The 24,763-nt window shown below is 46.1% G+C and overlaps 1 protein-coding gene across 3 annotated transcripts in view; it reads right to left on the bottom strand.

Moving 5' to 3' along the window:
- Positions 1-279: 279 nt before the first annotated feature.
- VIPR1 (vasoactive intestinal peptide receptor 1) overlaps positions 280-24,763 on the bottom strand; it is a 108,529-nt gene continuing 84,045 nt past the window's right edge. For all 3 annotated transcript variants that reach the window (XM_017830051.1, XM_017830053.1, XM_017830052.1), the window contains 7 exons: positions 23,261-23,414; positions 20,363-20,423; positions 17,964-18,033; positions 15,029-15,120; positions 9,656-9,785; positions 8,555-8,596; positions 280-7,109 (listed from right to left, as the gene is read on the bottom strand). In XM_017830051.1, coding sequence (XP_017685540.1) covers positions 6,918-7,109; positions 8,555-8,596; positions 9,656-9,785; positions 15,029-15,120; positions 17,964-18,033; positions 20,363-20,423; positions 23,261-23,414 — 741 coding nt within the window. In that variant the 3' untranslated portion in view covers positions 280-6,917. The remainder of the gene's footprint in view (positions 7,110-8,554; positions 8,597-9,655; positions 9,786-15,028; positions 15,121-17,963; positions 18,034-20,362; positions 20,424-23,260; positions 23,415-24,763) is intronic.

The raw sequence follows: 24,763 nt of genomic DNA, 5'->3' as shown, positions 1-24,763 counted from the left end.
CATGCTGGGGCTGGGACTGATTCTTCTGTTCCCAAAGGTCTCCTGATCTACTCGAAGATGTCCCTGCTCATTCTGTTAAAGTTCCTTTCCAATCCAAACATTTTTATGATTTTAAGAGTGATTTGGTCTGGTTAAACATACAAAGTATGAGGTCACTCTGCCTAACTCTGGGCAAACACCTCACCAGCTCACTATCTCCTTTTTAGCCTTTCCTCTTCTGTCTTTATCTTCTTCAGGACTCTGAGAAATAAATTAAAATATCAGGTGGAACATCTTAGACATGATGCCTTCACGATGGTTTTATTGCTTGTTGTCAGCAGTGTCAACCACAGAGAAGAACCTCCTCTGAAGCAAGGAGATGAACCAAATACAAAGGAAAAAAAAATATATAGCCAATTCATTGCATATTTACAGAGTCAGAACAAAATAAATAACGTCAGGCAGAAGGCCATGAAACAAGGCAGAGATGTCACCTGTGCTGAGCAAGCAGGCCTGTTCTCACTGGCATGGAGGAAACATCACAAGCACCAAGGTACAGGAAAGTCCACAGAGAGGGTGAGTCTCTGTTCACAGCCAGTTCCCATCACTCTCTGCTGTCAAAGCCTATTTACAGGAGGGCAGAGCAGAGGTGCCAACAGCTTGAGTGAGAAGAGTCAGTTGGCACCAGCCACCGACCAACAGCTTGAGGTGTTCGAGGCAGAGCCCGAAAAATGCGCTTTTGAACTCAAAAGTGCCTTTTTGAACTTAATTTATCGTCGCCATCTGAGTATCAAAAATGTCTTTCGTTTATTTATTTTTTTTAAATGTGCTGTTCAGGTTCCCCCTATGTACAAATGCACAATGTCCACAAAACTGGGGTACAAAACACTAGTGCTCCGCCGATGCCAAATGTGCGTGTCCTGAAGGTCTGGGCCCTCAGACCCCAAAGGGGTATCATTTTCCCTACAGACCTGTTGCCTGGTCTCCAGTCCTAATGTTTGTCTTCTTCCCTGTGACTCCACAGTACCCTGGAAATAACCAGGGCTTCAAACCCAGGGCTCTTCAGTAAAACAGCACAACACCACACGAGTAAGCAAGGTCAGGACATTCAGCAGGAGGTGGAAGAGGTGGTCTGTGGTCCCAGGAAACTCCTAATTCCTAAAAGCCATAGTTTACAGGTGTACAGCTCTCCAGGGGAAAGAACAAGGTCAGTCACTGTAATTACACCTCATCAGACTGGTGTGTAAATACTGGGTGTGGAGAAGGGATGAAAAGTTGACGGACCGAAATAAAATGGTGGATTTTGGCACATCTGACCCCAAGTGCCATCCTGGGAATTAATTATTTTCCTTACTACTTTTCAGTTTAGTTCCTGGGTGATGCCAGCAGAGTCATTCTGGGTTGATATGGGTACATGTGAGGCCAAGAGCTTGACCTCCTACTCTTTGGAGGGTCATCTACTATCAAGCACCTTCGTGGCCCTGCCCACCAGTAGCTCTGTCTGGGAAAAGTGCAAAGCTGCACTGGGAGTCAGGGAGCTCAGGAGTGCACCCCGTGTCTCCAAGGGTCTGGAACATTCATCCCTGCAGAGATGCTGTGGGGGGAAGCACAAGGCTGGGAAGGAAGCTGGGCTGTGGCAGCACCCCGACCACGGCCCTTCTTTCAGCTGAACACCCCACCTGAGAGCAGAAGGTGGGGATGGATGGGAAGGAGAATGTTTTACATGGGCTTTGATGTTACACCTTCCAGAGAAGAGGCATTGTTCCTGATCCACCTGTTTTCCCAGAGAAGGACCATTGCTCCTGATCCACCTGTGTTTCCACAGGCCCTTTATCCAACCAAGCTGCACTTGTGCAGACAGAATGAAATGAGCTCCAGGAAGACACTTACTGGCATTTCCCAGTTGGTGAGATTCCCTTTTAGTCCGAAAATATTTCATATTTCCCGCAGAAACCCACTGGGTTTTCCCTTGTTTGAACACTGGGGTGAAGGTGGAAGGACTGGAGACAAAATAATCCCACCAAGCCCCTTTAATCCCTGCCACGGAGCCAAGGGATCTTCACTCCCTCCTGAGCTTTCTTTGGAACTTCATTTTGCTTTTTAAGAAACACTAGAAAACTTCCATTAATCAGCAGGTGTATCTCTCTCTGGAAATATTTCCATCAGATTGGGACAGAGATTTGGGTTTAATCCCTCTGCTCATGTAGTGCTGTGGCACAGACGTGACCCTGTCTCATTCCTTGTGAATGGGAAACAAGTGGGATATTGAGAAAGATGTAAAGCTGATGATTAGTTAATGTACAAAACATCTTTTCTCCAGCAACACCTTCCTTGAGAAAAATATAACTGCTTCCTAGGCAAAAAAAACCCAACTCAAACTAAACTAAACTAAAATATTCAAATGTTTCATCTCCTGGCCTTTTTGATTTTAAAAAGTTTCAAGTTAATGCCCTGAAATTCTGCAGCAGCCTAGAATTTCTTTACTCCTCTTTTTTTTTTTAACCCCAAACAGGGTCATATTCTCATTTCTTGCTGCTTATGAGGTCACAGAGCAACACAGGTCCCAGTTGAATAGAAATATCTTTAGGTCCCAGTTGAACAGAAATATCTACAGTCTAATCTTGGTATTGAAGCTTGTACCTACCTCTACTCCTTGAGACCATAATTTAATGTTTGTATTGTAATTATTCCACACTAATTTTTAATAATTTAATCACTGAAATGCAGAGTGACTAATTAACAGGAGGGACTTGCTCTCTCATTGGTGTAAGAAGAGAGTAAAAAGTTCCAGACTGAAGATAAAGGAATTATTTTAAAGGCAAATCCAAGTGTAATTAAGAAGTTGCTGCAGTGAACTGATTGGTGAAAAGTGGGATCAGAATTTGGTTTAATTTCTGTAAAGAGTTCTGGAGTCCAAATTCATGATCCTCAAACATCTCTGTCCCATACCCAGATGTGACTATTAATATTATTTTGCAGCAAATTAATGCAGCTGCTTTACTGGAGTCCCTCCTGTGTTGCACTGGAGTTGGGGGGGTCAGACTGGGGCTTGCTTGTGTGCTGTGTGGGACCAGGACATGACACCTCAGGCTGTCATTTGTAGTGAAGTCCTTGAGCTCCCATTTTATTGATGAGTTGGATGAAAGACAGAGTAAGGGAGGCCAAGGTATGGAGCCAAATTCCTGCAGCAAGCCAGTTAAAAGAGGGCCTGATCCCAATGTCATCATTCACTGGATTGCTCACGTCCCCAGAGTGAAAAGCTGTGATTTCAGCACTGACTCCTGTGTTTGTCTGAAATCCAAGGCCCAGGCAGCTGTGCTGGCAGCTCTGCCCTGCCTGTGTCACTAATATTGCCATGCCTGTCACAGCAGGTATACTCAGCACGTTCATTTAATCTCTCAAACCCCCTTGGCAGCACAATGGCAACGTGGCTGGATGTTCAGCGCTGAAATAATTGCCAGTAGGATGCCTGGGGAACTGTTTTAATGTTCTCCATGTGTTTTGAAGGAGACCCTCAGTTTAGGAAACAGCCTCTCTTCAGGCTCCTGTGCAGAATAGCCTGGTGGTGAATCTCCCACATTCCCTGTGGAATGGGTAAATAACCAGCTGGATTTTTGCCTGTCGTGTCTCCAAAAGGCAAACCTGTTCCCACTGCCTTTGGCACAGGGTTGATGCTGGCACAGGTCAGCACAGGGCTGAAACAGAAACAAAGCTGAAAACACAAAGCAGAAAGTCCTCCTGGAAGTGCAGTGCCAGGCACAGGGAGAGGAAAAAGGAAGGTGAACAGAGGGAAAATGCACAATGTGTCTCACTGCTGATGGCTCACAGACCTGCTATCCCAGCAAGGCTGCCTAGAACAGATGGGCAGGGATTCCCTCACATCCCACAGAGGAGCCTGCTGGCAATGGTGCATCACTTCTGCTTGACAGCTCTGTGCTCAGGCTCCTCTCTTGCTTGTCTGGGACCTGGGATTCCAGTTCACACCTCAGGCACCTCAGCGGATGCATTCACAAGATCGGGCAGTGCTCCTCTGCAGCCCAGGGAATTTCCTGGGCATCTACAGTTCCCCTGACAGATTAAGAGGGTGAATGGATCTGCAGCCCAATGAATCAAATGTTTCCCTGGCTGACACTGCTTCAAAACTCTGAACCGCTGAGACAAAGCATTTTATACCAAGTGGAACGACTTGGAAGCTGAGAGAGAGTTTTCCCTTGCTTCTTCTGGGCTTCCTTGCAGCTGGACATTCACTTGGTAAAATGCAGAGCTGGGTCAAATCCTTGCTTCGAAGCAGGCACAGGAGAAGAACTAGTGGTGCTGGTGGGATTTCTCCAGTATTTCCTTTGTGAGTCCTACTCCAGGTCTGAAAGTGCTCACCAGACAAGCACCAAACACATGGAGAATCACAGAATATCCTGAGTTGGAAGGCACCCACAAGGATCATTTGAGTCCAACTCCTGGCCCTGCACAGGACAACCCCAAAAATCACACCAAGTGCCTGAGAGCATTGTCCAAACACTCCTCGAGCTCTGGCAGCCTTGGTGCTGTGACCACTAAAATAAAAGAGTCCTGGCCTCTGAGAACCTCATGAGGATTTAAACGGGATATTGTTTCCAAGGTGTCAGGGCACGAGGGCTTCAGTGCAAGAAATGAGGGGAAATTTTAAGCATCCTCTTGCTTCCTCTGCGTTTTGGGAATCAGAGAGCTGCTCAGAGAGCATCCTGATGACCTTATGGCACATCAGTGCTGGATTCTCACTGCTGGCATGGCCTCAGAGTAACGTGGCTCCTCACACCTGGCTGGCCTGGGGTCACCAGCACTTGAACTCCAGGGATCTTCACAACACCTACTTATCCTCCGAGGTTTTGCAGGCTGGGTAGCCATGGCTACACTGTGCTGAGGTCTGAGTTAGCTCACTGGAAACTCAGGACTGCACATCTGCCCTTCACAGGGTTCTTTATTCCCCTCACTGTCTTCAGCCCTCCACGCTGTTCTCAGGGCTACACATGGAGAGATACTCAGGAAGCATGGAGTTGATAAAAGGTACAGCTCTGGGAATGGTTTTGGCATGGAGCACTGCCCTCTCAGAACTGAGGGAGGAACTGGATGTCCTTGGTCTGTGAGTCTCCCCCTGGGCTCAGCGTGGGTGGCTGGCAGTGAATCACAGAGGCTTCAGGCAGGCAAAGAAACCAGCAAGTTAAAGATGCTTCCCTCCAATAAACTACATTAAATCATGGAGCAGTAAAAGTCCAGGTGCTGTTAGTTAGCACCTGGTAGGCAAGTTGAGATCTCTGAACTCTGAAGGAGGAGCCCACCTTCCTGTCCAGGTTTGTGTGTTGGTGGCCCAGACTCTCCTTCTCGAGGATGTGTCAGAGTAGGATGAGAGCAGCCCACATGAGCTGAGCAGGGATTTCCCACCCTCGGTGTAAAACTGGTGCAACCCCGTTTGTGTGGGACACAAACATCTGTATCCTTTTATTTTCTGTCTTCTGACTGAGTTTGGGAGTGTGGGGATTGTCTCAAATGCAGTGCTTGAGCAGGACTGGGTTTCACACCTCTCCTTTGCCCCTCCACCAAGAAAAGAAGAAAAAGAAAACATGACTATTCCCTTGGTTTTAATGGGATCCATGTGCATTCCTCAAATAGGGATTGCCCCTAGATGAAAACTAATAGGCCTTCAAAAAAGAGGCAAAATGCACACACACATCTCAAAGATCTAACAATGCCTTCATCAGAGGATGAAAGCTTCCCACAAAAGCTGAAGAAGAAATCAATTTAATAGCCCCTTCAGTCCTTCCTCACTCCTGCAGTGCCAGTTCTGTGCTGAGAGCACCTTGTCCTGATGAAAGCAATTTTCCTCACTGCTGTGACACTAATTTTTTTCATCTGGAGGGTGGCTCCTCACGGCAGGTCTGCTTCAATTAGTGATTACAGGGTTCTACATCTCCCTTTCCTGGCAGTGTTTGCTAAGCAAGTGCAAATGAATTACACCCCAATTATTTTCCCCTGATCCCTCATGATCCCGGGCGCATTAAGGCACCAAGATCTACGGGAGAACTTGAAGGAAAAACACAGCCATGCTCTGCTTTTGGCCTCTGTACCTGGTTTTTATGCATGCAAACCAAGTTTCCTGGTCATTGAACACAAGCAAAACAAACACCACATCCTGAACACGGTGCAGAGAATTCTCATGCTGTTCCTTCTCAGCGACCTGCTTTTCCAGAGAGCACCAGGATGCCTGGAAAGCTTTTGTTAATGAGGATAGTGGGTTATTAGCAGCACACACTGCAGCCCTGGGGCATCCTCTGAGAGGCTTTCCTGGTGCTGCAGCTTCATCTTCACCTGTGTAAAACACAGGGGTCATGCACTGGGCCTCTCCCTTCCTGCTCATGTTCCTCCTGTCCCTTCTCCCCGTGTCCCCTACTCTGATGCCTTATCATCACCTCTTATCCACAGGAATTTTGGCACATTCATGTGTTCGGCATTTTTTTTTTTTTCCTGCTTCTTGCATCCCTCTCTCCTTTACTGGCTCATTTCTTTTTTAAAAAAGTGCAATTTATCTGTTTCAGAGATGCCGGTTCCGGTAAAGCCCCCAAGGACTCGGGCTCTCCCCTCCCTTCCTCCCCTGTACTTCATCATTTATGACACAGCATCCCCCAGGCTTTCCTCAAGCGACTGGGACCTTTACTCATAGTTATCAACCCCCGAGGGCTTGAAACTGAGGAGTGAAAGGTCTGAAAAGAGGGAGAGGAAAAGCATTTCTCTGCCTCTCGGCTTGTCCGGTCCTGTCCTGGATGCCAGTGGCTTTTCCAGTTGTGTGTCCTCTGTTGGCTCATGTGGAGCACGTCATTTCACAGGGATTTGTCAGCGCTGGTTCCTGGGGATCCCTCAGTCTCTCAGTGTCTCTTTTGGATGCTCCCTGCTGGGAGAGCCCCTCCCCATCACACCAGGGAGAATTCGGCCTGGAAGCCGGAGCACCGGCGAGTCTTTGGCGAGCACTTGGTCAGCATGGAGATCTGGGTGCTGAAGTTGGTGCCGTTGCTGCCCAAGGAAGGGTGGTGGTACTTCATGTCCGAGCCCAGGAACCTCTCCAGGTGCCACCTCCGCCACTTCCTTTTGAGCTCAGCTTGGACCTGGGCGTTGGAGAGACAAGAAAATCACTTGCTGTCGCTCTGATTTCGTTGTGTGAGCAGCCGTGGGCGACCCACCCACCAAGGGGCCAAGAATTATTTTATAAAGGTCACTAAACTCAGCCTGGCTTGAACTTTTAGCCACACAGAACAGAGGAGACACCCCAGACAGGAGAAATCCCTGAGCTCCAGCAGAAAGGTGAGCACAGGGAATTTTTTATTCATACAGCGAAGGTGCCAGAATAGTTCACTTCAGCTTCAACATACTCTACATTTTGTGTGTAATTAATTAATCTTAATAATTAAGATTTTTTTTTCACTGCCCTGTTTTTGGTCCAAATAGAAATGATTTAACTACAGCTTGTTTGTAAAGCTGTGCATTTTTTTGACAGAAGCTACTTGTTCCTGCTTGGGGAGTTCACTGAAATGATCTCGTTTACACTGTCCAGATTAAAATTCTGAACAAGTTTGGCCACTGTCCCTGTCCCCTCCTGCAGCCTTCCAGCCCATATTTTTAGATAACAGTATGAATTAGATAAAACAGCTGTGTCTGAGGGGCTCTGGGATGAGCAAGCACAGCAACAGCACAATACCAGGATGAGAATCCCAGGAGTCGAAATATGGGAAAGGCAAGATCAGTGCCTGCAAGGTAAAAACATGTTTACCTGGCACTGCTGTGCCTAACAAGTCATGTCAGTGCCTGTATTGGTTTTGGATCATCATTAAGCTTGTGTGGTACTGCCCTGTTCCAGGCAGGATTACTGGGAAAGGTCTCTGCTGGAGCTGGGCTCTCTGCCTGATGTACACATGGCATCAGTGTGGCTGATGCAGCTTTGGAGCTGTGAGAGAGAAAATTGGGATTCTGGACACTCTTCCTCTCCCCTAGGAAGCTGGAGCACAAATCCAGCTCACAGCTGCTTCTTTTTTGTCCGTGCCCTGTTTATTGGGCTGGAAGTGCTCCAGATGACAGCAGCTCAGAGTCTGTAGCTGCTCACACCTACTTGGGAGCCTTTGAAAGATGGGCTTAATCAGCTGAACTTCTTATGGGCAGGTGGGGGATGATACAAAAATATCACTGCACTAACGAGCCTCCATCCCAGCAGCGGGCCTGGTCCTGTAAAGGATTCACTAAGGCACTTGGCAGGGCTTAGATGGGCTTTATCCTTCCCTGTTGAAGGTGGGCCTTTGGGATCAGGATCTGTGCAAGGTTTTGCTGGTGCTGTCTCGTGAGTAAAGGGTGGACTCAGCAGCAGTGATGCACACAGTGCACACAAAAGCCCTGACATGTTTATTAATTGTGCTGAAAACTGTCAGGAAAGTGGCTGAACTATTTTCTCTGGAGTGAGAGATTTGACTTGGATGCTTCCCACCAGTATGGTAACATCGGGAATGGGACAGTCAATCCACTTAGCTGGCAAACATGAACCAAACAACACTGCTGATCTTACCTCTCCGTTGAGAAAACAGTACAGAACAGCCACCACAAATCCCTGGGGGAAAGGAGAGAACAGGCTTTTAGCACTAAACACAATGATCTCAAAGGAGGGATCATGGAATCAGGGAATTGTTAAGGCTGGAAAAGACCTCTAAAGATCATCAAGTCCAACAGTGCCATCTTCACCACTAACCCATGTCCCCAAGTGCCACATCTGGATGTTTTTTGAGCACTTCCAGATGCCACATGTGATGATGTTGTAGACAGGGATGTTAACTCAGTCACCACTGAATAAAACTTGCCACTGAAATGTGCATGGGACATGGGGACAGCCATACCCCATTCCCAGGCTGTGAGAACATGGCTGGGACTGACAATGGTCAGAAGCAATGGGATGAAACACTTGAATAAGGGCTTCTTCTCATGCAGCCTCAGGGGCAAGTTTAACGGCCCAACACTGACTGAAGTGGGAGGGTCTAAGAACCAAACTCCATCAGAACTAACGTGGAGGGCAGCCCCATCATCCATCCTCGTGGGGAAGCTGCCTCCTGCACCAATGAACTGGAATCCTGCTTGAGCAGGAGCTACAGGCAGCTCTTGACTTGTGAAGAGAGGAGAAAGTTCATTCAAGTCAAGTGGCTGAAGACAGACCAGGCTCCTGTTAATAGGCAGCAGGACACTCCCACCAAAGGTCATTTGTCTCATCTTGCACTATGGAATCATGGAATGGTTTGGGTTGGAAGGGATCTTGAAAGTCATCTAGTTCCACACCCCATGAGATGGACAAGGACAACCTTCCACTAGACTCAGGTGCTCCAAGTCCCCTCCAACCTGGCCTGGAACATGTCAATAATATGTAAACTGACCTATGATGCTCACTTTTTTTTCCCTTGAGCACATAAACCCCCAGGGTGACTAATGTGCAGAGGTACATTTTCTTTCCAGGTGCCTAAACCGAGGAGGAAGAATCTCCTTCTGGAATTGCAGGAGGCAAAATATAAATTTTTCTCCCATGCTGGCCATGCTGGAGTGAGGAGCTTTTTCCCCAGAGGTCATTACACTTCTCCCTCCTGACAGACCTGGTGGCTGAGTGGTGGCCCAAAGGGTGGCTTACCTGGAACGACCCGACCACGAGCTCAAAGACCAGCTTAACTTCTGCCTTGAAATTGTCAGGGAAGAAAGCAAACATGATGTAGTGAATGCCAAAGAGAGGGATCAGCAGCAAGGTGGACTTGGCCAGCCTCCTGTTGGAAAGACAAACACGAGTCAGAAGGGGAGAGGGAAGAGGAGCTGAAGGGTAAGAGGATGAGAAATCCCACAGCCCCGAGCCCTGTGCAACCCTGAACATTGAATTTGCTGCAGCACCTGTTTGCTGATTGCCTAGGTTGTGGTGATGTAGCCTGGATCTGCACGTGAAGTGACTTTGTCCTCAGGACACTCATCCTGGGGTCCTGGGAATATCCAGCCTTGAGCAAGGGAGCATCAGGAGGTTGCCCTCAGCCAGGAGGGTGGAGTGTCTGGGGTACAGCAAAGCAGGGGGTGTGGAGATGCCACTCCTGGTTCAATCTCCCCAGGATCCCTCTGCCCACCCGGGCTGGGATGCAGTGACATGTGGGGGTGGACCCTCAGCTGGGCACAGGCACCGTGTGGCACCTCAGACTAACCAAGGACCATGCTGGGAGCACTTCCTGCTCGTTAACAGCTCCCATGTAATTATATCCATGTCTCCAGCCAAGGCAGAGCAATCAGCCCTACATTATTTCTCCTTGTTCCTCAGACTGCAGGCGGCTGCTGATTTCAGACGTGGTGACACCATAAAATGTGACATCTTTATTCCTAGTGGCTCCACTGGAGGTATTTCTTTCTCCCTTCTCTCTTTTTCCCCTCCCACTAGAGATCTTTTTTTCATCTCTACCAGCTAAATCATCATCTAGCACTGTCTTTGTTTGCTTGGGAGATTGCCGAAAATTACAGCTTCTGGGAGAGAAATGGTATGTTTAGCTGGGAATAATGACAGGATATTGCACAAAGAATGTCTCCAAAGGAGGGGGATGAACAGTATTAGTGCTTAATGGCATCAGGCTGGGTAATCAGAGGCCTAATTAGGAAGAAATGATAATTTATTAAATATAATTGTTATTAAAAAATAGTTGACAGAAATGAAATGAAATCAAGAGTCTAAGGATGCTTGTGGGGGTTTTGGCTCCCCTGGTCAAACACATCCTGTGGCACCTCCATCTCTCAGAGGCTTCTGGAGGAAATGAAGCTGAGGAGAGGATGTTGGAAATACTTGTTCTTCCACCTGCAAATCCTTCACCTCCAAAGCCTCATCAGGCTCAGTCCTCTCAGACCATCTTCATTTATTTGCCATCTGCACCAGCCCACTGGGAGGGCTGATGTGCCAGCTTTGTGCAGATGATGCTCATCCCTGTATCTCCCAGCAGACCTTTCCAGCTTTCCCTGGGCCTGGCCCAAAGGCAGCTCGACATTAGGGCTGGGTTTGGAGGCCATGGCTCCCCAGGGAATACCTGCTGGCTGAAAGACACCTGGGTGCAACTCATTCCAGGCAAAATCAGTGCCTGTAGGAAGCTGAGGGACTCCACAGGAATTTGCCTTTCCCACATCCCTCACCAGCAGGCACATGGGGAGTAGATCCAAAGTCTGAGTTCTCTTGGATGTCTTGCTCTGCCAGAGCACTGTCACTGTCTTTGGTGACCATCAGTGTTCCATGTTCCTCACTCTCAGAAGCAGCTCTGGCCAGTATGACCCACACCAGTATGGCCAAGCCCTAATGCTCCCAGCTCCAGATATATGAGAAAGCAACTCATTTTCTTAGCAGATCACAGTTCAGTGAATATTTCTTTTGGATTTGCAGAGATCTCTCCTCCCTCCCCAACCTCTGAGGAACAGTCAGCTTGGAAGAGATGATGAGACCCTACCTTTGTGTACCATATTCACAGAAATGCTGTTTTCAACCTCCAGGGGATTAGAAAAATTGATCTTATCTTTGCAGACAACACTGGGGCCTCAGTTACAATATTTTCCCTCCTGGATGCACTGTGGCAATGAAAAGGACATAAATGCCAAAAGCTGAGCCCCCTCCTCTAATTTGCACAACCCCCCAAACCAGCCACTTCCTTCCCTAGGCACTGAGTGACATTTCAGATCTCAGTTTGGCATCAGGGTAAGGGCTCTGTGGTCCAGCACTGTGATAGTTAAAAGATTCCCCCCACTAAACACTGCAAAGAGGAAAATCATCTTCCCCAGTCAGGGTGTAATTTCTCCCAGGAAGATAAAGCCTGGATGTGCAGGAGGCAGAACTCCTTGGGAGGCTGTGTAAAGCTGGTTAAATCTTCCTGCTGGAAGCCATGGATTCTCAAAAAACTCGTAACTCTCATTCCCAGAACATCTTAGACCCAGACTCTCTGACAGATGTACATGGTGACAGGTAATTTAGGGAAAATACGTGTCCATCAGCCTGCATGGAACCTACTCCTCTCCTTGGGAGTGGGAATTGGGACATTTTAGTAATGCTCCTTGAAATTATCATGGAAAACTTTGATGACAATATTGATCTATGAGCACGTAAATAATAGAAAGAGATGAATTTTACTCAAGTTTCCTGCTGTAGAAAACAAAATCTCTTTGCCTGAAATTTTGCTGTCCCACTATCGCACATGTCCCTGTCATTTCCAGAAAACTGTTTTGGGAGCTTTGTTTTCACAGTTCCCAATACATGAAAGCCCAGTTCCCTGTCTGGAGCATTAATGAGTGAGTCAGCAGTGCACCTGAACTTCCAGCCTGCAGCTACACTGAAACCGCTCGGAGTTTGAACAGTGCTTGTCAACATGTCAGCGTGTTTTTAGAAAATAAACAGTATAAAATAAACAAGAGAAGGAGGGAGAATGCAAATGAGACATCCAGGATGCTGTTAGTCTAAAACAGATTTATATCAGACTTGGCAGGAGGAACCCAAACAGAATCACAGAATCATTGAGCTTGGAAAAGCCCTCCAAGGTCATCAAGTCCCCCCTGTGCCCGATGCCCACCTTGTCCCCCAGCCCAGAGCACTGAGTGCCATGTCCAATCCTTCCTTGGACACCTCCAGAGGTGGGGACTCCACCACCTCCCTGGGCAGCCCCTGCCAATGCCTGACCACCCTTTCAGTGAAGAAATTCCTTCTGATGTCCAACCTGAACCTCCTCTGGGACAGCTTGAGGCCGTTCCCTCTCCTCCTGTCCCGTGTTCCTTGGGAACAGAGCTCGACACCCCCCGACTCCTCCCTCCTGTCAGGGAGTTGCAGAGCCAGAAGGTCCCCCCTGAGCCTCTTTTTCTCCAGGCTGAGCCCCCCCAGCTCCCTCAATGTTTCATTAGCAGCAGTTTTTGCTAAGATCTCTTGAGTCCTGCAGGTGGAACCCCAGAAGTCTCTACAGGTTGCTGTCTAAACATTGAAAACTTAGGACCACACTGAGAACTCCCCTTGCTGGGTTCCAGCCTTCAAGTTGAGACACTTAATGCTTCCTTCCATAGGAAAGTGTGATGCCTCATGTCCTACAGCTCTCAGTACAGTCGACAGAGACTTCCAGATGTCCCAGAGGACGTGGCTGGTGGCCAGATGCCTCTGTGTAAGGGTAAAATTTTCCCACAGGTCCTGGGTTCTATGTCCAAGAAAGTATCTGAAGTGTCTTAAAGCACCTCGTATGTCTTGGATGCATAAAAGTTTAAGGTCAGGTTGGATGGAGCTCTGAGCAACCTGGTCTAGTGGAAGGTGTCCCTGCCCATGGCAGGGGGTTGGAACTGGATGATTTTACGGTCCCTTCCAACCCAAAACCATTCTGTGGTTCTGTGATCCTACGAAGTGAGCAACTGCTTCAATCCCTGATGGCACTGAGATGTCCTTCCAGGTGGAGAAGGAAGGTGAGGAGCTGCAGATGTGGAGCTCAGTTGTACTTCAGCAGCACCTCCCGTTGGGCAGGTCAGCGAGGGGAAGTCTGTGCTTTACTGCTGTGCCACGTTTGTTTACAAGGCAAAAAGACCTTTCCTGGCAGCTCCCAGGAAAATTTCATTTCCCACTTCACTGGAAAATGTGCCCTGAACCCAAAGCTCAGCATGACCTCCAAGGTAATCTGGGCATAACCCTTCCAGTGCGTGTTGGCAACACTTCTGCTGAGGGGAACAGGAGCCAACAGCTCCAGGATGCTGCTCAGAACATATTTCAATATGCTGATTTAATCTCCACACCTGGCCAGAGCTGTTGCAATCCTGGGGTACAAAGGTACAACACCCAGTTGGAAATACAGAAAAATAGGGGATAAAAAGCACAGGGCTGGTAACATTGGTGAGCTGAGATGACAAAACCAGAGGTAATTGGCTTTGGCTGCTGCAGGCAGAAGTTAAGGTCAAACTCTGGCCTTTTCTTTCATAAATCTGAGAATCTCTCGAGGCAGATGAAATGAATAATTTACCATCACTAGAGACAGGCTCAGTGTCATGGCTGAGCAATGTTTAAGGAACAGACTGTTATTGTTTTCCATCTTGCAGAAAGTTGAACTGAGCTCAGATTCTTCAGGGTACCCCAAAGTGCAGCTCCAGACGAAGACAAAGGTTTATGAGCAGTGACCATGTAGATACAGGACCTTTTTCATTTTAGTTCTCTTCGAGGAAACATTTAATAAATATCCAGGATGGTTGAAAAGCTGAACCAGGACAGTGGCAAGAGTCAAAAATAAGCTGGTCTGAACTTTTATTTTATTTGCATTGAGGCCAGAACAAATCCATGTAAATGGACATTTTTTTCACTCTTATAATTCTACAGCTAAGACCAGTCTTGGCCACTGAGACAGATGTTGATCTCACTGGCGTGTTGTTCGTGACAAAAATCCCCATTAAGGTCAACTTTATATCCCTGGAATAAAAGCATTAAGTCAAGCAAATCTTCTGAGGCAGTGATCCTTCTCAGCACTGAAGAGAAATGCATTGAAATAATCCAATCTAGTTTAGAGGTCTGCTTTGGGATAAGGAAAATCTGCCACAGATTCTACTGAATGGATTAATTTTCTAGATCTCTCCTTCTTTGAAAAAGGGACCTGAGAGTCAGGAAAAAAAAAAGTCCACACACTGTGCACAGCAACTCTTGGTTGTCCCTCGGGGTTCCTCTGCCTTCGGAATCCACTAAATATTAAAGATGCAAAGAAAGAACTTTTTTTGCCTCATGATCATTATTCTTGCTCTCACTTTTTCATCATTAATCCCAGGAGGAGGTCTTTTCACCTGCCTCAAACTGACATCTGTTTTAGGAAACAGATGTTTTAGGAAACGCTCCATTTCCTGATTTCTGATCAGCTTTGATCAAGTCACAATTAATTGATTCTGATCAGTGCAGACAGAGACAATAGTGAACACAGTGAATAGTGATGCAGTAACGAACTAACGGCCAAACAGGTTTCCCAAAAAGCAAAGAATATGGTAGAAGAAGTCCAGGACTTACGAATATTGGCTGGTTTCATTGTGTCCAACGTCCGGGGAATGCAACTTCTGGACCAAGATGCGGATGATGCAGATGAAGAGGATGAAGTTCACCTGTCATGATGGGAAGAAAGGGAACACAGAGAGAGAGAGAGAGGCAAAACATTAGTTATTTTTCCCTGGTGAACAGAGCCCATCATTAGAGGGGAATTCCTTCCACTGCCACGTTTTTGCCATGGAACAAGCTGTGGTTAAGCAGCCATGAGCAGAGAGCCCAAAGTAAACGGACACAGGATGGCATCTTGGGCCTGACATCAGCCTGCTTGGGACTTCGTGTCATACATCCCAAGTATGATGATGTCAAGCCCATAGAGCACAGCTACGCACGACGTCCTGCCGGCGCCGGGGTGGGAAAAGAGCCTTGGGAATGAGCCGAGCGACGGATGTCAAAGCCCTCGGGAGACGCTGACATGGGACCGGCTGCTGAGCACGTCAGAGACTGAGCCAAGGAGACCAAAACAGAACACAGAGCAGTACCCACCCCAACTCTACTCAGTGCTACTGGCCATGGCCTCCCTGGGAGAGGCTGGAGAACTTGCATGGCAAGGGATAGACCTCATGGACACAACGGGAAACGTGCCCTCCTAGGACGTTAGACGGGGAGCTGCCCCCTGGATTTTAGATGCTTCTTTTCACTCAAAAGATCTCAAAGTGCTCCACCAACACACTCAAGCAATGTTAATCTCCCTTATTATCAAAGGTGTAGAGCTAGGAATGGCATTTTCCCAATGGAATGCTGTAGATGGCATGGACTGAATGCAACTCTATTTGCTTGCAAGGTCTTATCCATCGAACCATCCTGTTATTCATGCAACACAGAAAATAGAAAAGCAGTGACAGATTTCTGGGGACTTAGTTTTAGTTTGGCCACAACCTCTCTCTTTATCCTTTCATGGTTACTGAATGCACAAATGGCTCTGATTTTCAGAGGCTCAGCAGCTGGAAGGGATTGTGTTAACCAGCCAATCGGACTTCCTGCGAACACAGATTGTAACATTTCCTCCAGCAATTCCTACATTTATCTCAACAATAAGGTGAATAAAATAGACTGAAGCACATCTCTCAATTAGAGACTCACTCTTCTTTCAAAGGCTATGAGTAATTGGAAATTAATGGTATTTCTTGGATGCATTGCTTAATCACTTTTTATCTATCCTGAGCCATTTATCTTGGTTTCTGCTTGTATTTATTTGCTCGTGGAAATGGTTTGTGTCTGACTTGGTGGCAAGTAAAATTTATTAGTTCAAAACATTGTTATCTAGATCAATTACGCTAATGAGCATTGATAGCACACAAGATGCAGAACTGAAGGTAAGAATGGAGCATTAAATACTGGCAGTGCTGGCTTGGAGTGGACTGGGAAATATAACCTTAGCATTCCATGGTAGAACATATGGATGTCAGGATACTGGAGAAGTTGTTTAATTTATTTTTTCAACCTAATCAGAGGCACTTGATGTGTTCCCAGTGCTTAATACCTTGTATATAAGATATATCTTATGTATCTTAAAGATCTTGTATATCTTGTATACGCATTTCTTCCTTACATTGAGATATACACTTTTTTTCCCGTGGATATGGAGCAAATGTTGCATTACTCCCTGAAGAAACCTGCTGTTCATCAGCTGGTGGTTATCATGCCCTTCCCCTGGGACAGATTCATGGGATATCTGCCGAAGCAAAATCAGGAACTGCTGGGTAAACTTTGTTTGGCAACGAGGAAATGATTTACTGGCCAAAAGCAAATACAGACTCATTGATCCGAAGAGAATAATAGGGTGTATTTTTTGACTGAAAGCTTATCTCAGGAAAGGGAAAGTACTATCTACAGCTTTCTATGAGGACATAAATATTTTGAGATGTGTCATCTAAGTACTGTATTTCTTTTCAGTGAGGTAAACAGAGTAAAATGTCATTATTCAAATTGTTGTGGTTTTGAATCCCTGCATGACAAATGCTACAGAAAAAAAATCTTCTTGTAAAGGTCATGACGTACGTGGAATAAGAAGAATGTATGTTCTAAGGAAAGATTTCTGTCTAAAAGAAATATATTTGGTCTGATTTCTGTTGCTTTCTTTTTTTTTTTTGTATTCCCTTCACACGTCCTTGCCTTCATTTAAGAAAACTCAGAGCTAAGTTTAACTCAAGTTCATTTGATTTTAAGGCTTGGCTTGAAACACATAATGTGAGGACTGAGTTCCTCAGAAGTGTCCTGGTTTCTGTGGTCAGAACTGATCATATCCAGAGAATTAAAATCAGACACTTCTGTTGATTTTTCTGGAAATCAGACAAGCTTCTTGAGAACTGACTTTCAAAGCACACAGCTGGGATCCAGCTCTGCACTGGGTGCTATAAAAAGAGGCAAATACCCCAGGGGAATTCATCAACCCCCTTTTTTTTTATCTAGAAATTTATGGTGGGACTCATTTCATTTCATGGTGTTGACATCCACAACTGGACAAGTCGTCCTGGTCAGCTCAGAGAAACAAAGCCACTCGTAGCACAATTTATCGGGTTGAATTCAGACATCCACTGATCCATCAGGCAAAATGAGTCCTTCCTGGATCTCCAACCACATTCCTCAACCTCCTCTGGCTACACACCCAGACTGCCCAGGGCAAGTAGGAGGTGGAATGGTGAAAGGTGCATCAAATGAGCTCCACTGAGTGGCCCAGTCACTCAAACTCTTCCATGGTCAATGCTAAAGGTAAACGTGTTTATCTGGAGGGTTTTTCCTCATCCTAAGACAGATGTTCAACGTACAGTGGGATTTTTCCTGCCAGTGCATCTTCCATGGACACTTACAGAACACTTCTCAACATCCCTTCACCACCCCCCCCTCCACCACTTAGGACTAAAGATGGCTTTGCAGCCAGCAGAATGTGCTGATACTTTACCAAGATAGACACCAAAATAGGGGTTTTAATGATCCACCAGAATGGGGATTCCACTATTTCCTCCCAGCACCTAAAAAGAAACAAAACAAGACTTAAAACTTCAAGCACAGAAAGCAAGATATGGAACCTCTTAGGTTTTCCTAAAAGCAAAGGATATCTGGGCTGGATTATTAGGACTAAACCTTGTGTGCGTGAACTGGGAATGGCCAAAGACTTGCTTTGCAGAGGCTCTGAGCACTGGCAGGCACCAGTTGCCCCAGACACAATCCTGAGAGCTCTTTTCCCCTTGGAAATGGAATAGGCTGGAAGATGTTCTGCAGGGTGAATGTGGGAGAGGATGGTGATCTCCTGAATTTCTCCTATACTGAGCTCTGCTCCAAGGAAATGCTGCCAAACCCACAGATCCACCAGGCCTCCAGTGCTCTCCACCCTCCTGGATGATGGTGGAGCATCTTCAGAGAGCAACTGGCACCATCAGAAACAAAACCAACCACGTCCTTCCGAAAAAGATAACAGCCAGTGGTGGGATTAGTCCCACTAAATCCATCTGCACCTGAGCTATGGATCTACTTAGAAAAGTCCATTGGGTCCAGGATGGGATTTATAGTTGTCTGCACACAATTCCACTCACCTGGAACTGTATTTTAAAGCCAACAAAGAAAGGACAGGGGAGGAATGATGTGGAAATGACTAATATTGCTTGGGACACATTTATCTGCAGACCTCGGTCAGGTGATGGAAGGTGCATTTTTAGGAAAGCATTCATGAAAACTGGGCTGCATTCATGTTAGAAACAGATCAGTGGAGCCTGCTGGAGACAATTCCACCTGGATTCAGCTCATCTAATTCAGGATGTTGACAGTGCAGGCAATAGCAGATAAGCAGAGGCCTTTTTAGGGCACAGTTCTGAGTCCTATTTTGGGCAGCAACTTTAGAATGAAAAAAAATTGCACTCCATGGACTACACTGACTAAATCTCCACTAATTCTAAAAGGAGATGGAGCAAATTGCTCACACACAGATGCTGCCAGTCAGGTGCCTTCTGCCCTCTCATTTAGAATTAAAGTGGCCCTAATTATGTCTAGTGCACTTCATTTTTAAAACAAATTCAGACAGTCTGAATGAAGGTCATTTTAATTTGGAGTTAGAATGTTTAAATGGAGGCTTAAGGTTGTTTAACTGATCTTACATAATTAGTTTATTTCATCTGGATTAATTTCCTGTAATTTTTCTCTGTGGGTAACTTTAGTATGGAAAGAATAATCTATGTTAGGTATTAGCATATCCTGTAAATTCACATTGTTTTACTTGGCACAAAACCGTAGAGCTTTAAAGCCTCCAGAAAATGCAAAGAAGTCTGTATTTTTATTAAGAATTGCTGGAGCTGAGTGGGAACATATAGTAGGAAGAATTGGTACCCAGAATGGTTAAATCCTCCTGTCTCTATCTCATTGTAGAGGCTATTTATTAACAGAGGAAATAAGGTCAGTTTTATGCAGAGAGAGTGAAAGCACAAAGGAAGTGAGTGGCCCTCAGGAAATGTGTGAGCATGACTATAAATCAAAAATGCAATGAGAAATCCTTCTCCAGCCGAAATGAGGGCGAATCAGGACACACTTGGAGAGGGAGAAAATGGAATTAACTATAGGATGTAAATGCAAGAAGTGAGGGCATGCACAGTGAGGGCAGAATAAGCACCCGATTCCGTAACTCTCTGGAGTGTTTTCCCCTAAAAACCTTTCCAATTACTGTAGCTCTTGACTGCTTGAATAAAAGCAAGAAGGAAGATTGCAGAATCAAATGCATTTTACTTTCATATATCCTTGGATAACTCTGCTATCTGCCTCATTTTCTTAGCTGTGTTCTATCTGCTTCTTATATAAAATATCAAAGGCTGCTGCAAGGTTAAAGAGAATGAAGAGTAGCTCCTAAAATCTGCTTGGGAAAAGAAAAAAAAAACAAGAAGTTTTAGACTTTTCTGTGTGAGAGGTAAAAGGTGTGTTTGTTGAGCACCTGCTTCATGAGCAGATACAGGATCAGTTTTGCAGGATGCAGAGCTCCGCTCTGAGCAATGAAAATTTCTGGTAGGACTCATTTTACTTTATCATGTTGACATCTGCAACTGGGCCAAATGAAAACATCAGGGTCTGCTCACAGATTCCCTGCAAATATCCTGACCAGGGGATTGGGAAGCAAAGAGGGTGAGGGACTGGCCTAAGCTGACATAAAAAGTGTGTCTTCAGGGAGATCTTGGAGCATTTCTTGGTTCCTGGTGGCAGGGGAGACCCTCTGCTCTGTTCTGGCTGCTGGGATCGTGGGTTACTAAAGCTGCAGGGCTTTCCTGGGAGGTGAAGGGAGGAAGAATAATAAAGGAAAGACAGTTGAGTCCACAGGCTTACCCAACATCGAAAAAGTAAATCCTGACAATGGTCCAAGCGGTGATGAACACGGAGGGGGCACCTGGAAAGAGAAAAGAGATGGTGTCACTGTCAGAAATCATCATCAGGGTCCTCAGGGCTGTTCTCCCTCACTCTCCATCTCTCCTGAGGTGATGCCTTCCCTCAGGACTGGGCAAATGCTCCACCTTTTTAATGCTCACAGGCCAAACAGGCCAACGTGTTGCCTTCCTCTCCCACTGGCCATGTGAGATGAGTTTCCTGGAACTGCTCCCCAGCAGTTAAATTCCTGTTGCAATGCCTAAAAAAGGACTTCAGATTGTGAAATGCAAGGAATAGGGATCACTCCAGGCATTTATAGTGTGGACACTTGCATCCAAGGCAGTCACCACAAGCTCTCTGCAGCATCAACGGGGAGAAATACGTGTTTCTAACACACAGGTCATTGAGCTTTAGGACAAGAAATATGGAATATCCCTTGACTGTTTTGCCTGGACTTCCACTGACCATAAAGGGAGCCTGGAGTGACAAGTTCACATGTAGGTGTCTGTAGCTGGCCAGATGAACCTGTCTCTGCTCCTCACTCCAAGATCTTCTGCAGGACTAAGGTGGTCTTGCTCCATCACTGTGGTCCCTCTTTTCCCTGTCTCTCGTCTTGGACTAGATTTAGGTTGGAAATACTTTGGGAAGGACGTGTCACTTTGCTCTGTGTCACTCACAGTTTGTGTATAGTTTATTACCAGTGATTTCTGAGTGCAATGGTAATAAACCCACTGAGAACTGTAATTAGTGCATCCAAATTATTAATTCATGCATAATCCACTTCAGATCCATCACTGATGCTCTTGCAAGTGATGGATGACTAAAAGACCGAAAGATCCCTCAAGCCATTTCCTGGAATTGCCCTTCTTCACTCAAGCAACCTCAGAACACATTACAAGTCAAAGAAATTATCTTTGATTTAAAATCATTACTTTAATTCATTTTTCTTTAAGATCTGCAGCTCCAAGGTGCTGAAACAAAGGATATCTATGCACAAGGCATGCTTAAAGAAGGTCTGACCTGATTAACTGCACCTAAATCAAGACCTGCCAGCGTCATCCCTTCTTGTGCTTCCAGCACAGAGAACTGTCCCTCTTTTGTGGTGTGAAGCCAAGCATAACTCCTGTCACTTCCAATGGAAGTTACTCCATGGCTGATTGATCAAATCCTGAGTCCAGATGTATCCCTGGACATGACACAATTTTATTTTACCTTTTCAAGTTTCTTCCATGCTCTCATTATTTCTCAGTTTTAGCTGTTGAGAGCATTCAGTAGAAAGCGATTTGCTTACTTAAACATAAATCCTCAACTAAATGGCATTAAGGGGAAAAAAAGACCTCTGATTTCTTTCAGGAGAAAGAAAAGAAGTTGATCTGGTAGGATTAATTTGCACAGGTTAACAATTCAGTTGTGAGTTGCTTTGTGAAGATCTTAATTCTGTCTTCCTTGGCATTTTCTCATTGTATTTTATTCTATTCTATTTCACAGAATCCTTTTATTTCTTTATTTTATTTTATTTTATTTTATTTTATTTTATTTTATTTTATTTTATTTTATTTTATTTTATTTTTTAATTATTTTATTTTTATCTTATGTGTTCAAGACCGGATTTTCCTATTATTGCTGGAGAAATGCATTTAATGCATTACATTTGCATTAAAGTTGGAGAAATCCCAAATGCAGGAATCAGAGGGTTATCAGCATTGGCACTCAGGTGATGGGAATCCCAGGATAGCTGTCTGGCCTGAATTCAGTGAAACACAGAGGGAGTGATGGGCTGCAGTGTCTGGTTCAGTCCAGGAGTTCTGCTTTGCTGGGATCCATCCTTACAATTTAAGCTCACTGCGTGGTATCAGTTGTGGAATTCCAGTCAGGATCAAAACACTGAATGATTATAAAGGTGATGAGGACTTTCAAACCCACAGTCCTTAAGGAGACTGAAGAGCTCAACTACCAATTTACCCAGAACAAACTGAGTCCTTAAATACCTTTGAAGATTTAGGTTAATGAAATTGGGGCAAACCCTCTGGACATCCCTTGATCTCGCTGCTGGCTGCACGAAATCCTTGGCAGCAAAGTAACACATACAGGATCCTGGAATGGTTTGGGTTGGAAAGGACCTTAAAGATCCAGTTCCAACCCCCTGCCATGGGCAGGGACATCTCCCACTATCCCAGGTTGCTCCAAGCCCCGTCCAACCTGGCCTTGGACACTTCCAGGCATGGGGCAGCCACAGCTTCTCTGGGCATCCTGTGCCAGGGCCTCCCCACCCTGGCAGGGAAGAATTCCTTCCCAGTATCTCATCTAAGTATACTCTTTCAGTTTGAAGCCATCACCCCTTGTCCTGTCCCTCCATCCCTTGTCCCAAGTCCCTCTCCAGCTCTCCTGGAGCCCCTTCAGGCCCTGCAAGGGGCTCTCAGGTCTCCCTGGAACCTTCTCTTCTCCAGGTGACCCCCCCAGTTCTCCCAGAGAACTGGGGCTGGCTCCAGAGCAGAGAGGCTCCAGCCCTCAGAGCATCTCCTCGGCATCCTCTGGACTTGCTCCAGTAGATCCATGTCCTCCTTATGTTGTGGATCTCAGAGCTGGACACAGCACTGCAATTGGGGTCTCACCAGAGCAGAACAGAGGGGCAGAACCCCCTCCCTCAACCTGCTGGTCACGATCCCTTTGATGCATCCCAGGACACGGTTGGTTTCTGGGCACATCCCCAGCTCGTGTCCAGCCTCTCATCCACCAGCACCCCCAAGCCCTTCTCAGGACTGTCTACTACACCTCTGCCCCATCTGAGTCCCCAGGTTTCTGGACTGAAAATGCCAGGCAGGATCTCCTGCTGGCACTCAGTCTGGAGGAGATGCGTACCCCAGCCGATCAGGATGTACCACCAGAAGTACTTCCTCTCTGAAAAGAAGGAGATGACCAGCAGGGTGTGAAGGTACAGCCCCTCCACCAGCAGCCAGAAGAAGTTGGCCATGACACAGTACTGGAAGAAAACCATCATGGCTTTGCAGCCTACCTGGAAGAGAAGAAAGGAACAGTGGTGAACTGCAGCAGGGACACCAAACTACCAGGGAAACCTTGCTCTGTGTGTATCTTTGGGATTGCTTTGTGCAGAACCTGAAGTCCTTCTGGAATGAGTTCTATGGTGAAAAGCCAAAAGCCCTACCAAGCTTTTTTGGGGTGGACATAGTTCACACATGTTAATCTCTAAATGGACAGTGCAGAGTCCTTGAGAGCCAGCTCAGGTTTGGGTGCTGTTTGATTGAGCCTGGGAATGCACTCAGGCTTGGCAACCCTGCTGACAAACTGCTGGGCCATGATCCCAACCAGCACGGTGTTGTTCTCTGGAAGTTTTGGATGCACATCTGTGGGAAGCTGGTTTGGCATGGAGTGGATGCCAGAAGAACCCTCCAAAAAGGCACTGCCTTGAGCTGGGATCAACTCAGTCAGCTAGCTCATGGCCCCAAACCTCTCAAGAGTTCTAGAAGTGGTTTTACAACAGTCTCAGGCACATGGTGTGATTTTTGGGGTGTCCTGTGCAGGGCCAGGAGTTGGAGTCCACGATTCTTGTGAGTCCCTTCCAAGTCAGGATATTCTATGATTTTGTGATCATGAGGAATGACACTGGGGACTTGGTCATCATGGTCCCCTCATCATCCTCAGTGGGGCTGCCTGCTACTGTTACCTGGCTCCTTAAACCCAAACAAATGATCCTCAGGATTAAAAAAAAAAACAAAACAAACAAAACCCCAACAAAACTCCAAAAAACCAACAACAAAAAACCCCCAAAAAAGACAAAGCAAAAAATAAGCTCAATTCTAATCACTCCATGGGCTGGTATGAGATAGGAGTTTGAAGAAAGCCAAGTCTACAATAAAATGCTCCTCAGCTAGGAAAAGAAGGACAGGGATATATATATTTATATATATATTTAAAGTAGAGGATAAGAAGGAGAAGCAGGGTAAACACACGCAAACATGAACATATTTGATTACACTGGAAATGGAGAGATTGGAAGAGGGAAGGTGCATTGGTTTTTTTCAGGAAATGAATAATTAAACACAGCAACTCGCTGTGTGAAGGTTTCACTGCAGCCCAGGGAATGGGAACCGTTCCCTCACAAAAAAAAAAATAAAATAAATAAAAAGGGAAATTTCTGATACTTAGGGGCCAAACCCACTGCAAAACACCCGAAGGTAGGAATCAGCTGCCCTAAGGAATATTCCAGTGCTGGTTATTGCCCCAGCACGTGAAGAATGCAGGTTCAGCTGCAGGTTTACAGGAGGTCACCAGCTGCATCACTGAGATGTTGACTCAGCAAAAGCCCCGTTGCCTTCAGTGAGCCTGCTGGAATAACACCCTGCA

The sequence above is a fragment of the Lepidothrix coronata genome, unplaced genomic scaffold (genome assembly GCF_001604755.1).
Source record: "Lepidothrix coronata isolate B3197 unplaced genomic scaffold, Lepidothrix_coronata-1.0 Scaffold173, whole genome shotgun sequence".
NCBI lineage: Eukaryota > Metazoa > Chordata > Aves > Passeriformes > Pipridae > Lepidothrix > Lepidothrix coronata.
Note: the sequence above shows the minus strand (reverse complement) of the source record. Positions and strands in the feature narration are given on the sequence as shown.